Source organism: Aythya marila, assembly GCF_965140915.1.
Source record: "Aythya marila genome assembly, chromosome: 3".
Lineage (NCBI taxonomy): Eukaryota > Metazoa > Chordata > Aves > Anseriformes > Anatidae > Aythya > Aythya marila.
In genome coordinates this window covers 41,479,291-41,496,247 of record NC_139044.1, presented here as the reverse complement: position 1 = coordinate 41,496,247, position 16,957 = coordinate 41,479,291, and the positions used below count along the sequence as shown (strand labels likewise).

Sequence of the window (16,957 nt, the reverse complement as noted above, 5' to 3'; positions counted from 1 at the left end):
CAGATGGTTTCTTCACACACCTGTAGAGAAGATATATATTGCAAGAGCAATACTTTGTATTCTAATTTTTCCCTTTGCCTACTCACTTTGCTATTCAAAAGCAGTAATAGGTTGTCCTTTGTATCCTTGTTCTACAGATAGTGGTTCCCTGGCAGGAAAAGAAGGAAAAAAAAAATTGAGAAGTCTACTTCAGGCTTACATTCTACAAGGAGTAATTCCTGCTTCCACAAAAATGACTGTAAAAGTCATCAGTTTCAGTGGTATTGGAATGGGAGCTCTAGAACAACATCAGCTAGTGTCCTGTCCCAGAGTTTTGTAGAGGGTTGGGTTGTTCAACAAGCATGGGGTATACAAACCCAAAGAAGGTAAAAGCAACACCCAGCCTTTCTTCTAGAGTAGAGAGCATAGCAGAAATTCTTATGGTTAATGTTGCTGCAATAGGAATTCCTGTGATTCTTGACTTCCATACCTGATGCTAAGAAAAGATCTCTTTCCATCACCTTTCATTGCAGACAGTGGTATTTTTTCTAGTATGAAGAAATTAGTTTATGTAGCCATTTCTCAATTTTGTAGTATCTGTTGGAAAAGTTAAACAGGCCTTTATATATAATCCCTTGTCTATACATACGTATATGAATATATAGAAGTGCAAACTTCTAAATAAAGCTGTCTTCTCTCTCTCTCTTTTTTTTTTTTTTTTTTTATGTACATCTAGGTAAATTGTGAAAGGTTTGGAAAGTTGTATGGTCTGAATGCTCTGCCAAGGCTTTCCTTCTCATTCTGTTTGGTTTTGGCAGGGAGAGGGTTGCTTTTTTTCCTGTGGTTCAGACTTTCATCGTAGGTGAGATTTACATGACACAAGCATTAATATTAAAGTGACTTCAGGTTACATTTTTGAGTAGGAGTCTTTCATGTCAATATTTTTTTTTTCAGCTATGAAATGACAATGAGTAGGATGTGAGCAAGTCTTAGTTGATCCAATTTGGCTAATCACTATTAGTGGAAAGGTGTGAGATGACTGAAATAGTCAACTCTTTAAGGCGTTTACTTTTGACACGGGAAATCCTCATAAATTTCAGTACGTGGTTGGACAGGTACTTGTTTGTTCTTAAGTAAATAATGTGTCAGTATTCTGAAAATAACTGTTTTTTAAAAATTACCTTTTGTAGTTACGGAGTGTTGCTGTGGGAACTGCTTACAGGAGAAGTTCCTTACCGTGGTATTGATGGCCTTGCTGTGGCTTATGGAGTTGCTGTCAATAAGCTTACTTTGCCCATTCCATCCACCTGTCCTGAACCGTTTGCAAAACTAATGAAAGGTATCTATGCTGTTTCTTCCTGTGTATTTAAATAATTTTGGTTTGGGGGTATGTATCCTTGCCTGTAATAATCATAGGAGTTAAAATAAACACCTTATTTGATAATGTACAGCATACCAAAGTATTTTGTTCTTCTTTTCACAGCAGTCTGGTGTTACAGACAATTGAATGTGTTTCTGAGCAAGTCATGGAGTATTACGATATACCACTTAGCTTTTCAGTGGAGACAGAGTACATTTTGTCTATTTATGACTCTATTTTTACTGATTTCTTTTTACACTCAAATTGCATAAGTTTTCATAAAATACATTATATACTACATAAATAGATAAATATGAGAAAATCTCAAGGGGAAGAACTGCAAATGGCATTTTTATCTCTTTTTTTTTTTCTGAGTGTCAAAAATGTTTTTGAAATACTCAGGAGAGAAATAAATGTTGCTTGCTAATGGCTATTTCCTCATGTGTAATGAATTTCTTTACCTTTTGATAAGTATCACTTGTATGCAGTACTGCTAGTTTTGCTGTTCAAGATCCTAAAGATAGAGATGAAAAACAATCTGGCTATAAACAAAAACAGTTCTCTGAATACAGGTATGTAGATATAGCTTATGAACATGAAAAGAGGAAAGCCTTGCAGATGATGGTAATGGATTATGTAACTTAAAGTACAGTAACAAATACCTCGAAGTTTCATTTAGTTCTTCAGAAAGGCCTATGAGTCATTAAGTACTGATGAGATTCTAATAAATTCTAGAATGCTGGGAGCAGGACCCCCATATCCGACCATCGTTTGCCTTGATTCTTGAACAGCTTACTGCCATTGAGGGGGCAGTTATGACGGAAATGCCTCAAGAGTCTTTCCATTCTATGCAAGATGACTGGAAACTGGAAATTCAGCAGATATTCAATGAATTGAGGACCAAGGAAAAAGTAAGTTTATATTCCTGTTGCGTGGCAGTAAAGGAAGGGTGTATGTTTATGATACAGCAGTGTTGAACTTTTGAGTTGTGGTTTATCAAAATAATACTAGAAACCTGATTTAGCTGCTGAGACACACTTGAGAGGATAAGCTACATGGAGGAGAGGATTTACTCTCATTAAAACAGGTTTTTAATTTTGTTACCTATTTTTGTTGGTGGATGTACTCTTCTTAAATGCCATTAATTTGTTTCTGAACAATATTTTAAGATAGAACTTTAACTGTCTTGTAGCAAGCTTACTTAAGAAAAAAAGGTTTGATTACTGGTTTTCTCAAATTTCAGGTAAGGTTGCTTTTCTCCTTTCTTTTGTAATAAAAACAATACAGTCTCGAATGCTGAGGCTGTTGTTAGAAGTACTTAAGTTGAAGTGAAATGTTAAGTTTGACAGGAAGCATGATGTGATGTGACAGGAAGTATAATATGTCACTCAGTTCAGTGATTGAAGAGGCAGCATATCCCCATCTGCCTTCCCAAAGAAAACAGTTTCTAGATCTGTAAATTTAGCATGTAGGCTTTTTACCATGTTATTTTTTTCTGAATATTTGAGTGTATCACCTATCAAACAAACCAGAGTTTATTTACTCCTTACCTAATTTTTATAACCACTGCAAATTTTCATGGTTTTCTTTTTTTGTTCCGTAAATTTAATATGCTAATAACTGTGGAGAGACTTTTTTTTCCATGATGTCACTCTGTTAATAGTTCAATTTAATGTAATCTTTCTAGTTATGATTATACTTTTGAGCTACAGTAGCCAGTCTGTTGGCCGGTCTGTTCCTTTTCCATTTTATTTAGAAATTAGGGCAATACCAAATACAAGAAATTACTTAGCCGCGCAAAATAATTTTATTAACAAACATTGTCTTAATTAGCTAGACTTGTATCCTACTTAAAAAGAAAAAAAAAAAAGTTTTAGATCTTTTTAGATCTCGTTTTCTTATAGGAATGCTGACTGGCCTTAATTATATTGTTCTTTTATTTTCATTGTTAATGAAGCTATATATCAGCCAGTGCACTCTTTTATGTGAGATGTCAACCTGGCAGATGTATAGTTGCTTACCATCCTATTTACCTATTATCTATCCTGTTTTATTTTTCCCTCTCCTGAATCTTATTAAACATTAAGGTCACCAATCCAGAATCCTTTGGCTGTCTCTCCTCAAAAACTCTGGGGTGTAGCTTCTGAATCTGTTAGTCTTCGTGTTTTGCTTTTAGCAGCTGCTAGTGAGCATTCTCTTCAGTTATTGGAATGAAAAGCTTTTCATCCTGTTACATGACTGTATCATGTGGCTTCCTTTCCAAAAAGGGAAAAGTACTTTTCTCTTCTTTTTCCTGAACAAACTTTAAATTATTGATCTTTCAGTATTGTGGTTCTTGAAATCTTCTTGCCAGATATAAGGTTAGGTCCGTTTTATACTCATGAATCAGTGAATCAAGTTTCTCCTGTTTATTATCTAGATCCCTGTTACTGATCTTCTTTACATGTTTTCATATTATGGTATGTTCATGCTAAATGAGCCCTCACAATTAGTTCTGTTTGTCCTCTCCTTTAGTTACCTCAGCATGTTTCTTAATCACCATGAGGTTTATATTTTCCTTTAGACGTCTTGATAAAGATACCAGTTGGAATAGGCCAGTTGTCCTTTCCAGCCACTGTTAGAAACGCTTCTAGCAGAAAGGGGTCCTTTGTTTGCAGTGTTCTTGCAGTATAATTATTGTCTGGCATGTATCATTTGTCATGAAGTAGTAATAGGCGAGGAAGAGGAGAACTGAGATTCAGGGACTTGCAGAAGAATTTTTATGAAAGACTTAGTCACTTAAACTTTGATACAATCAAAACCAAAACTTGCATCTTGCAAGTCACTGTCAGCTGTCTGTTCCCTCGTGTCTTTTCACCAAACATCATAAATGGCTTTTGTGGGCTAGCACCTCATGGTAGGCCTGATCTTATGGATCCCTTACAGTAATATAAGTATGTGTGGTTATCAGAATATGTTGATCACCACTAAGTTCATAGTGTCCTCAATAATAATCTTCTTTCTTTCCGGTTTGCATTTTCCTCTGCCCTCTGGTTTTCCCTCTTGCATTTCACTTCACAGACCTGGACATGTTTATCTGCGTGGTCCCCTCTGTCTGCAACAGGCATACGGATTGCTACAGCTGGGCTATGTGCCTCTCTAGCTGTCAGTTTTCTTCCTTTCCAGATGAGTTATAGTACCTCTACAGAGACTAAAGGCTCCTTCTTACTTGCTGTGGGGGGGTCACCAGCCACTGCCAAAATCTGTTGTAGGGCCTAGCTCTTTTCTTCCCCTCCAGCAACTGCTCAAACAACCATGTTCTCCTTCTTACTGTGGGAGTAATTGTTATAAGAACAGGCATTCCCACTGATGTTTTTGTTTGTTTGTTTATTTTCTGTAGGCATTAGTAGATTATGAGATTTTCTACTGAAGGAAACCTCACTGACCAAATTAAACTGAGGATTAGATAAGTTAGTGCAAAGCTTTCTGAGAAGAGTCATATTTTTTGGTGTAAAAGTGAATTACATTTAATTAGAGAGGGAAAAATATAAAATGAAATTTACTTCTCATCTGCCAAAGTAAATGCATCTCCAAAGGCATCTACCCTAATTAGGTAAACTTGTTGAAGAATTAAAGCATGTAACTTTGACTGAGACAAGGCTTTCAAAAGTTTGTGTTTATTTAATTTGGCACATTATCAGTTTTACTGACAGGTACTAGGGAGAAACTCACGTCTCTGAAGTATTTATAATAATAAAAAGAAGAAACAAAACAACAACAACCCTGTGTGGAGTCTTATTCCCTGTGCAAGAGGAACTTCTGTAGCTGCAGGAATTTCCTCAAGGGCTTGCTCTAAATGAGTGATGGTGACACCCACTCCAGGAGAAGATCACAATCTACTTTTGATGAGCATTCTTGAGCAACTTAAATATAGAACTCTTTCCTAGCTTCCTTATAATGGGTGTTTTAATTGTAGAGTGGTGTATGAAACATTGCATAACTAATTGCAGTAAGTCTATCTTTAATTAGTTTATTTGGAAAAGAGTAAATACTAAAACCCCCAATGAAGAAACACTTCCATTTTCCAGATTGTCTACCTTTTCAGTATCTTTTCCTTGTGATCTGGAGCTTTATGTAACCTGGCTTTGAGGACAAGATAGGAATTCTCAACAATATCTCCTAATGCTTCATAGCAATAAACATCTTTTCTATTTAAAATCTGAATTATCTTTATTCTAAACTTGAAGTCCTGTGCCTTCTGCTTCCAACCCTTGTTTTAATTTGTCCAGTTTTGACTGGATGGGAGAAGGAGGAAAGTGAGAATTTGCAGTAATTTCTAAACGGTGATCAAATTCCTTTGTTTGTTTGTTTGTTTGTTTGTTTTTTAATAAAAAAAATAAAAAAAATTGCTGTCATGAAGACAGGCTCCCCTGAATTCCTAAGAGACATAATTACCTTTTGCCGAGTTGTGTATGTAAAGCAGATTGGATTTAAGAGCGGGAGAAAAAAGTATATAAAAAAAAATTCTGTTGAAACAAGCTCACTTAAAATTAGCAAGCTGTATGAAATGTGTCAATCATTTAAATTAAATTTGAAAACAGTGATAAGCAATGTGTATATACTAGTTGTAAAGGAAAAAAATGTCTTTCAGAGGAACAGATACTTCTCGCTGAACCAGAGTTTAATTCGGTGCTAACCTCTTTTTGACATCTGTAGTCTTTTAGGCAAGAACAGAGTTTTGGTGTGTTTTTTGGTTTTTTTTTTTTTTTTTTCCCCTTGAAAGTACCAAAGTGATACTGTTCAGAAACTACCTTATTCAAAGCAAAGTGGGAGATGAAAGAGCAGAATATTTGTCTTATGCTTTCAGTATTTGCATAAAAGCTTGGCATGAGATAAGGGTCTCTGCTAGCATATGACGTTGGTAGATACTGATGACCAGAAGTAGGCAGTCTGCTCTTAAAATAGAAGACTGTACAATGACAAATGAAGGAATTTTAAGTAGGGGGAAAAAAAAATATTATAAATCTAGAACTTTTAGCATAATCTAATTTCTATTTTTTTTATTTTCAATTGAATTTTGATTTCAATCCAGACAGAATTTACACAATCATACATTAAAATGAAAAAATATCTCTAGTGAGAAACATATGGTATCAAGCACATTGTAGCTTCTTCTTTACTCATCGTCTCTTAAATTTCAGATATATTTATAACAAATTTTGTTAGTTGAAAATTAAGGTAGCTGTAACCCTACCATCTTAAAGTTGTTTACCCTTGAGAATATATTTATACTAAAAATTAATAAGCTTCCTCACTCTTGGGGGAAGAGGGAGGGCAAAAGAACAACTATTTTATGGGTTTAATAGTTGGAGAGCCCATGTGGTGTAATTCAGTGGTTAGTCGTTTGATGTTATACAGATACCTGCTGGATTTTAATTAAGAAACAGCTGTCTTCTGTCTATGACTTGGTTTATCCTATTACACTAATTTTCATTCATTATAATACTGATTGCTTTTCCAGATAGAAAAGTTTTACCTAATACATGGCTGAAAAACAGGAAAGGTTAGGAAAATGAAGATAAATGCATTCACTTGTGTCTTTGTCAGGTCATTCTTTTTTGTTTAGTGTATAGAAGCAACCCACGTGCAATGAGAGAGTCTCTGACGTGATGCAGTTAGAACACTCTTTCTGCTAGGCTGTAAGCTGATAATCCTTGGTTGGTTATGTTGTTCCCATTGCAAGTGCTTACCTAGCTTAAGTAAAGTGACTCAAGTTAAATACTTGAAAGGAAATCTGTATAATGCTTGTTTGTGTCCCGATGCAGAATCTTGGCTTATGCAGAATGGAGGACTGTCAGGTCATATGTGCATGTGAAATATCTATAGTGCATCATGAAAACAGATAAGAAAGTACAACCTTCCTACACTTGACATATCATTTAATACAGCCTTCACATTGTTACTTAGTTTCACTTGTGTAAATCTTATTTTCAGGAGCTTCGATCACGAGAAGAGGAGTTGACGAGGGCAGCTCTTCAGCAAAAATCTCAAGAAGAACTACTTAAGCGCCGTGAGCAACAGTTAGCAGAACGTGAGATTGATGTACTGGAGCGTGAACTGAATATCATGATATTCCAGTTAAATCAAGAGAAACCCAATGTAAAGAAGAGGAAGGGCAAATTCAAAAGAAGCCGGTTAAAACTTAAAGATGGGCACAGAATTAGTTTGCCTTCAGGTTTGCAGTGTTTTTTTTTTTTCCTAGTTCACAGTATATATTAAGTTAAATATGCAGCCTTCAATTCCATGGTTAAAATTTTCAGTATTGGAGGCTATTTTAATTAATTTCTGTGCTCTTCTATCCTAGTAGTGCAAAGGATACGTAAGAATTTTTTTCTTAAAAATACCACTTTCACATGCTGTATTTTGTGGAGTAGTCCTTATTTCAATTAGAAGTATCTTTCACCTGATTCAGCTAGAAATCCTTTGAATCCAGAGGGAAAGCAAATCAGGAGAGAAAGTCAAAAGATTTGAGGCTAATCTGATGTTCAGATTTTCCTGTCATTGTGTTGATAGCAAAATACCTTTTTATCACATCACAGAACTTTGTAAAATGATCACATATTACTGTTTGCCTTGAACTTGCAAATACCTAGTGGAAAAACAGCAGTTCATTGAGACAAGAAGTGTAAGGAGGTCCAAATCTGTTGAAATACCACCTTTGCAAAGGTGGTAGAAGGTCAGACTGTTCTAGTGTCAGGGACTGTTCTTTTCACCTTATTAATGCTGCCACACGATGGCAATAGAGAAACTCAAGCTTATGCCTGTGATTGGCAAGTCTTCACGAGTGGTGTTAGTATCCTGGTGTCAGTGAGCTGTGTTCCTTTCAGTCGTTTCTAGGTCTGTCAGTTTATTGCTAACGAAGTGAGTAACTAATTCCATGTTGTCACAGTAGGGGCCGAATCATACACCTGGAAGATGAAGAGAGACGTGCATGAATATTTAGAGCAGTTTCAGCTCTAGTGAATATGCTTATTTTACCTATTTTAAAAATGATAATAAAAACAATAACAAAAAAGTCACACTACAGCCTCCTAGAAAAGCATGTCAACTTCTTCAAAACTTATTTCAAAACTTGCTTTAGGCTGGATCACAAGCTCAAACTAAACGTTTGCTCTTCTCTCCCCTCCCCCCCCAGCTTTGCTCATTATTTAATTTGAAAAAAGTGAGAATATGAATAGTTTTTCCAGAACACCACTTAGTTCTTTTTTGTCAAGAATCATTCAGATGACCTTGTACTTAAGACAGGTCTGTTATAACAATAGCACACAATCTAATTGTATTGTTGATGGGAATTAGAGAAGAACATATGGTCAAATTTGATTTCATAATGTTTTTCCTGCTTTCCAGTATTTATTTTGGTAGAAATATTTCAAATTCTGTATTTTGGTGTTTTGTTTGACTGATGTGTTGTTGATGGATGTGACGTCTTTGCTAATGCTACCTTTTTGTTGTAAATGAATTACATGTTAAAAAGAAAAAAAATGTTTCATTGCTGTGAAGAGTGCCCATCCTCTGTCTATATAATTCAAGCATACAGTGTATTTAATATCAGTATTAGCACAGTCAGTCATCTTTGCCTAATGATCATCTCGGAATTATCTGAATCTAAACTTTGAAATGTTCATTGAATATGGATTGATTTGAGATGAAATACTGAGGTATGTCTGTTTAGCTTTTCTTTCCCTCTGTGACAACCAAAAAGATTGAATGATGGCTTGTCATCTGGATATGTATCAGTTTGGGTCTAGTTAGATGTAGCTACTTTTTTTTTTTTTTTTTTTTTTTTTTTTTTTTATTATTATTACTGCAAAGCTATCACATAGTCTGTGAAGGTGTGAAATCCTACCTGATTAACTTTGACTCAAGATCTAAATCGTTACATTAAGGGTCAGAGTTTGTCAGCATTTTTAGTATGAACATCTCTTGTGCAGTCAAGTCTAATTCACTATATTCTTTAATTGGTTTAAGTAGTACAATGGTATAATCTCCTGAAGAGTCTTTACTTAGAACATTAACACTTTTTTTTAAAATTCTCTCTAATAGATTTCCAGCACAAAATAACAGTGCAGGCATCCCCTAATCTGGATAAGAGGAGGAGTTTAAACAGTAACAGTTCCAGTCCATCAAGTAGCCCCACAATAATTCCTCGTCTTCGAGCTATACAATGTAAGTCTCCAATATTTCCATTTGTTCACTCTGTCAATAAAGAATGTTTGTTTTATATACTCATTGAAACACTGGTGGTAAGATCAGATTTCAGACAGGTTTCTGATTTGCAGGTCACTTAACTTGTTCTAACTTTTGCAAGTTGTTGTTTGGTGAAAGGGATAATCTTGCTAAAATGCTTACTAACTTTCAATAATTCAAAATTATCATGACTACTTTGACTCATTACCTTAATAACTTCAGTAACTCATTTGTAAACTGATGTGAATAAAACAGTAAGGAATCAAAATTGGTAATAGCAAAAGGGAAAACATCATGTTCAGAACCCATGTAAGATAGAAAAGAAGTTTTTATTAGTTTTATTAGAGTTGCAAAGTTAGATCAGTTGTGGACTGTCAAAAAAAAGTTCAGTGAACGTGGCAGTCTTGTAAGGTAGAAAGGCCAAAGAATTAACCAGTAACTTACCTTGCTCAGGAGAAAAGAAGCAAGCTGTAAGCAAATACAAAACAGAATAAAATAAAGAAGGAATCTTACATTATTCCCTGTATACTGATGCCAGAAGGGAATCTGTTTAAGCTAATGTAGTGGAGTTATGAATTTGGAAGCAAACTTGCCATATTGTTATAGTAAAGCCAACACTTATATTTGGGAATGCCAAATTCCCAAATAATTCTGGGAACGTAGAGATGGGTTGCTTTTATACTTTTTAATCTGTTGTGTGAAGTAGATTGTTTGATTATCCATATTTGAAATGGAATATTACATGAAAGGAAAAACCTTCCAAGTTTCTCCGTAAAACCAGTGGAACACAATTCAGTTGATTGCTTATGGACAGTGGCTGTCTGGCATTGCCGGAGTAGTTTCCTCTGAAGGAAATTATTTGAGAATCTGGGTTGTAACAGAGACAATCAAGGAGGAGGAAAAATCAAAATTTCCTTTTTATTTGAAACCAACCTGAAACGTTGTTTAAAACTTGGGTAGAAACCACATCTCTCTTCTTGTTTGCAATATCTATGCTTTATGCAGTCTTTCTCATTAATTATTGTCTAAAGGTAAAATAGTGTGTTTTCTGACAACTCACTCCAGTATTTTCTGAGCTGTAACTCAGAGTTTTCTATTACTACCCATATATTGTGAGTAATAGAAAGGTGGACAAACCCCATCTTGCTTTTCTTAAAGAAAATTTGAGAGTGAAGGAAAGTGATTTTTTTTTTTTTTTTTTTTTTTTCAAGAAGTTAGCTGACAAGTAACTGTGTTTATAATGGTTCCTCCCACCTCTTCAAGGTGTTATGGCTGTGGTGGTTTTCCGTGCTTTTTTGTGGATTTTTGTTTTCGTTTTCTTATCTTTCTGCAGCAAGAAAAAAGGTTTTCTGTTATGAAATATCATAATTATATATAAACAAGAATGTCTTGTTTTATCTTTGGTTCTCCTTGCTCTGTATGGAAGTTGGAAATGAAGCTAGTTTCAGGTATTGGCACAAAACTCCAGGGTTTTTTGTTTGTTTTTAATTCATAGCCTGTGCGTAGCAGTGCCAGTATAAATCCTAACATGTGTGCTATGTGCCACTGGAGATCTTTTTCTTTGAGCAGGCATTGGTGTTTGTAGGTCTAAAACATATGGGACAACATAAAGGCTCTCCTTTAAAAGAAGCACTCTTCTACTTTTGAATGTGAATCCCTAGGCTTTACCTAAAAGCTTATCAGATCTTTCAGGAGTATCTAGGTGAAACAATTTAGCTTCCACACCCATCTGCACCTGTGCAAAATAAATTTTCTTTCCCACAATAATGTTTTATCTTGATTTCACTTCAAAGTGTCTTTGTTTCAAGAAGACTTACTCAAATACAGGTGATTTGAACAGGCATTTCTAACAATTGGTTGCTTGATTGCTTTGCTTTGTCATCAGTGATTCTAACTTCCAAATCTAAATGCTTTTTATTTTAAAATAAAAATCTAGTCGATTGTAAATCTTGCCATAAAACCTAATTCAGCTACTTCTGAAAGCTGTTTGAATGGGGAATGAGAACCTGGAAGATATACATTGCATAGGCCCCAGAATTACAGTTGAAGTATGGGAGTTGAAAGAAGGCAAGTAGTCTGTTGTACTACACAAGAAGTTGTGCTGGTGAAAAGGTGTACAGTGAGGGAGAATACTCTGCAGTGGTGCAGGAGTGGCAGAAGACCTGGCGTGTAAATGACTACCTTGTTAATTATGCTGTTATAACAAGCTAAGTTGTTTTTCTCTTATGTCTCCATCATAGCTGTAAGTATGCTACATTGATAGAAGTTTACTTCTCCAATTGGCTGCATACAAAAACGTACTTTCTTGGGACTGGTTCTAGAAAGAGGACCCTGTAAACCTTACAGTAAAAATCCTCTATCAAAAGATGCTTAGTGCCTTTTTAGACCCAGACTTTATGACCAAAGCTAAAAATATAAGAAGGGAAACAGATCCCTGTCTGAAATCAGCTTGACTAAGATTTCTACTACATTCTCTTAATTTTTCCTCAGTGATTCCCAAAACAGATACACACACAACTAATGGCCGAAGAAACAGTGTATATGTGTACCAGCAAGATGTAGATATCACAAGTGAATATGAACTTCCCAGTGGGGTTATGAAAAAAGGCAAGATTTCATTATGTTTCAAAGGTGCTGGTTCTGTTAAATTTCACAGCTGACCTGAAGTGAAAGACTAAGCATTTAACGAAGAAGTGACACTTTAAAAATATGATCTGTTTGGATTTAATGAGAAAGAAAACATTAATCTTTCTCACATTGGAATATCCTGTTTCACTTGATAACAGTTGTTTCACAGCGTATATTTTCTTCATTGGAATTTAAGTGCTCAGTCTAATTCACTTGTCTGAATTACCTAAATATAAGGCTCTCAGTTAAAGGAAGCATGGAAAATATGATCATCTTGTGGCTTTATCTTTAATTTGGGTGTCTTCTGAGCTCATAAATTACTTTTCTTGCTTGCTCATCTTTTTGCTTCGCTGCAGCTTGCGTGGTGTTTTTTTTTAAAAGAAGAAAGTCTCAGATTTTGTTTACTCCTGTATTATTGTGTCAGAATGATATTGCAGTAAAGAGTTCTGTCAAAATATTTTTTATAAAACTACTTGTTTTTGTTGTTTTTTTTGTAGAGTCTAGTTTTATTGTATTTTTTAATCCAATCTCTAGTAACTTCAGATGAAAGTAACAGAACCTGGGGAAGGAGCACAACTTATCACCAAGAAGAGTTTGAAGATGTGAAGAGAAATTTTAAAAAGAAAGGTTGTACATGGGGACCAAGTTCAGTTCAAACAAAGGATCGTGCAGATTGTAAGGACAAGTATGTCTACTACATTTTGTTTGATAATACTAAGTGTCCTTGGAAACTGAATCACTAATGTAGGTAGTGAGCAAGTTCTGCTCTCTATAGTTGTAGCTAAAACTCAGTCCTACCTATTTTTTAATTTAGGAACTACATGAGTGATGAGTAGCTCTCCCAAGTAGATTTGAGGATAAAAGGTTTAGTTGTCTTAATGTTTTTGTGGCTCTTATGTATAACCCTTTATCTGCAGTTTTTGAGACTTAGAAGATACTGGGATGCTGAACTACTAATGCATACAAGGCATTTATGGCTTCTCTGTCTTTCTCGCCCTTCCTCAGACTGGCTTGAGGAACTGCAAGCATAGCACCCAGTGGGCTCCTCCAGTACAATTAAGTAAGAGTGACTTTGTGCACATGAGGCACAGTGCACACAAGCATTCACACTGACAAATACAGAGTGAAAGATTCTAAAAATCAGTTGAACGTGTTTACTTAATTTTCTCTCATTGCTGAAAACAGGAGGTTAGCTGTTTTCTAATGAGAGAGATCCCTTTGCTTCTAGCATGTATAATTACTTTAATGCATCTTTTTTGTGGAGTCATATGCTCATTTACCTGGTTGCTAACCTGGTTAGTTCCAGACCGTCTATTGAAACTGGCTTTATGATATTTTTGTTTCTTTGAAAATCATTATGTATAATAAATTTCTGATATTTGTGTCAGTTTGAGACAGTGAACATGTCCCAGTTTTCACCAGCTTTTTTTCTTCATTAGGTAGCCAAGGCCTATTTTTCATTATTTTTCTTTTTAGGCTATTATGTGCTGAAATTTTCATGTTAGAATAAATTCCTGATCCTAAGTCATATGACTATGCTACTATGCTATTTATTACTTTTTTCCTTTTTTTTTTTTTTAACTTCAGGAAGCTTTACTGTTTTCAAGTTGTGTACTACATGTTTGTAGTTTAAAGAGAGATATTGTAGCACTTCTGTCAAAGTGTATATATAAGCATGATATCTTCTGTAATATCAAAATAACTATCGTTATTTCAGAATAAGACCCCTTTCAGATGGCAGCAACCCTTGGTCAACCCTTGTAATGAAAAATCAGAAGGGTGTTCCTTTAGCTTCACTATTCGTGGACCAAGGTAAGAGCTATTTCTGAAAAAGTGGAAGTTGCCATATGATGGCGTGAAGTCTGTCTTCAGTGGTATAGAGCCATCGTTCAAGTTCCTCAAGAATTACGCCGATTATTAAGAGTTGTCATGCTACAGATACTATTCCTGTGCAAATAAATAAACAACAAAAAAGAAACCCATCTATAACAACACTAAATGGTATAATATTTACCTTTCCATCATTAGCAGCCAACAAATAGATACAGGTTTATGAGATCTGCCATATCACGCAGATTTTTTTTCCAAGATTTTGAGTCAGTAGGCTGATTTGTGTGTTAGGTATGTGCACTGCTTTGTAGCTTTTTTTTGTAAAGAAATACCTAAAGCAATAACTGTCTTGACATGTAAATAATCATTAATGATTTTTTTGTTGTTGTTGGGGGCCTCTGCATAGGCAGGGAACAAATGCAGTAAATTAAAAACTGTAAGCCCTAATATATTTCCAGATATTTGTTAACTTTTTTTTTTTTCTAATGCTGGTTATTCTCTAAATTTTCATGAAAAATTATGTGGATTTTAAATCTCAGTCATTGAGGCAACATATTGGGATTTACAGGAAATCACAAAGGAAAATCAGGGACATAATAGCATTTAATATAAGCAAAATGTTGCTTTTTATGTCCGTTCCTATCGTGTGCTATACCTATACAATATTCATAATCATTTTCATATTTGCACATATAATCTATGCTACAGGTTCTCTTAACTGAGAAAATTAAGTTTCCACTATCGTGGGGGAGAAAAACCCAATAAACTGATATAACTTGGTGTCCCCAGCAGCTGGTAGATTTGCACCAGCTGGAAGTGGAAATGGCAAGCTGCTTGGACACTGCTTTTCTCCCTAGGAAAAAGGCATTTTCATCTTCCTTTATACTGGTAGGGGTATAAAACACAGCATCGCAAATAGCAATTTTAAAGTTTTCTTAGCTTACTGTTAAACCCCTACACACAGAGAAGGTTGTACAAGTTGACATATTTGCATTTCAAATGTGTCCGTGTTTATTCTCTACTGTTCAGTAGTTTACAGTGAAATAACACATGCAAGTCAATTGCACCTTTCTTTTTATTTGTCATTAGATGTGAAATGTCAAATTTGCTCTTCAGATCACTATGACCTAATGAATTAATTGGAAAAATTCAGTGGATTTTGTAACACAGCTCAATTGAAAATGTTGTAAAGAAATGGTTGTAGATCTCATCTGTCAGTTTGTGTATATTAAATCACTTTACTGTAATATATACGCAGGAATACTTGAAAAGCACTACCAAAGCTGTGCAAACACAGTATCTGCTTTTCAACTGTGTTGTAACTTTTGGAAGATATATTTTGCCTTTCTAAAAACAAAACTGTCTTTCGATTCTAGAAAACACAATTTCTTCACAATTAGCTTATGTACTCAGGAAGATTGGTTGCAAGTTTCTTCTACTAGGGTTTGCTTTTGAGTTGCTAAAAGTACGACATTATAGTGAAATGGTTCTTCTGCTATTTTAAAGACTATCCAGAGAACTTAAAGGTTAGGCTAAGGGTGTGTTTCTGAATGTTACAATGTGAGTCTCTGAACTTCTGACCACATCTAAAGGGCGCATACGGTGTATCTCAAGATTAATACTTACAAGTAATAGAAAATCCTAGTGTACATATGCAGGCATGCATAGCAGCTGAACTGTATTCTTAAAGTATATTGTAATGTTTTTAGGTGTATGTACAGATAAGAGACATCTTCCTGAAGGTTTGGACAGTAAAAGACCAAAGCCAATTAAGTTGCCAAATCAGGCCTATATTAATCTACCTCTTTGGAAGGATGATCAAGTAGAGAACACAGCAGAGCACGAGAGCTTTGAAGAAGGAACCTCTGCTAGTTCTACAAATAGTACTCCTCAAATGACACCTACAAACAGTCTGAGCAGAACGACGCAGAAAAAGAAGACTGATTCGGTGCTTTATGGGTGTGCAGTCCTCCTTGCATCTGTTGCCCTGGGCTTGGATATTAGAGAGTTGAACAAATCGCAGGGTCCAGATGAGCTCTTGCCTAAAGATGAGAAGAAGAAACGCGATGGACTATTTCAGCGTGCTTCAAAATTTCGCAGGAGTGCCAGTCCTACAAGACTGCAGTCCAAGAAAGAGGAAACAAGTATTCCATCCTTAAATCCAGCTGTAAATACTGTGAATCTTCTCTCTATGCCCTCCATTTCCACAAAATGCCTACTTCAGTCTGACAGTGAAGATGCATTTATAAGCAACGTGCTTGGTGATTGCAATCCACGGAGTTCTAATGATGACTTTTCATCTGAAACTTACGAAAGTAAGAGAGAACAGAGAATACAGCTGGCTCCTAACACAGTTTCTACACGATTAAAAAATCGGCCTTTCAATCTGTGTCTGCAACAAGAATCTGAAAATGCGCCAAATGATTCCTCAACAAAGTTACGTGTGTTGGGTCACAGACGAACCTTATCAGATGGGAACAATTTTCAGACCACAGGTGGGTAATTGAGAATTTCAAATGTGGGGAATTGTTAAGTATAGAAACAGAAAACATACGGAAACTAACCGTTCAGTAATGAGTCACTAGATCTTTATTACACTGTCAAGTGTTAGCTCACCAATCATAACTGTATGTGGGTAAGTCCTCAGTGTCTGAACCCTGCGTTAAGCCTTGGAATAGGATCCTATTACATTGTTGGTATTATGAAGGTTTCACTGGAAAAGATGCTTTGTTTTTCTCAAGTATTGCAAAAATAGGTTTCACTAGTCTTTTTATGTCAGTGGTAACCCGTTCTTTGTGAAATGTACAATGATGGCGTTATTTCACCATGGTGAAAAAAACTGAAGTTACATTGTGAGCTGCATGCATTATGTGGTTTGGGGACTTCATGAGACTGAGAAACATACTTGTTTCACAGTCTGTGTAAGTGAGGGAA

The 16,957-nt window shown here is 35.4% G+C and overlaps 1 protein-coding gene across 1 annotated transcript in view; it reads left to right on the top strand.

Annotated features, from left to right (window-relative positions):
• MAP3K21 (mitogen-activated protein kinase kinase kinase 21) overlaps positions 1–16,957 on the top strand; it is a gene marked incomplete at its 5' end in the record, with an annotated part of 43,185 nt that overhangs the window by 22,227 nt on the left and 4,001 nt on the right. The window contains 8 exons of the mRNA XM_082756158.1: positions 1,170–1,318; positions 2,075–2,250; positions 7,313–7,553; positions 9,422–9,544; positions 12,056–12,172; positions 12,728–12,878; positions 13,911–14,005; positions 15,733–16,518. Coding sequence (XP_082612284.1) covers positions 1,170–1,318; positions 2,075–2,250; positions 7,313–7,553; positions 9,422–9,544; positions 12,056–12,172; positions 12,728–12,878; positions 13,911–14,005; positions 15,733–16,518 — 1,838 coding nt within the window. The remainder of the gene's footprint in view (positions 1–1,169; positions 1,319–2,074; positions 2,251–7,312; positions 7,554–9,421; positions 9,545–12,055; positions 12,173–12,727; positions 12,879–13,910; positions 14,006–15,732; positions 16,519–16,957) is intronic.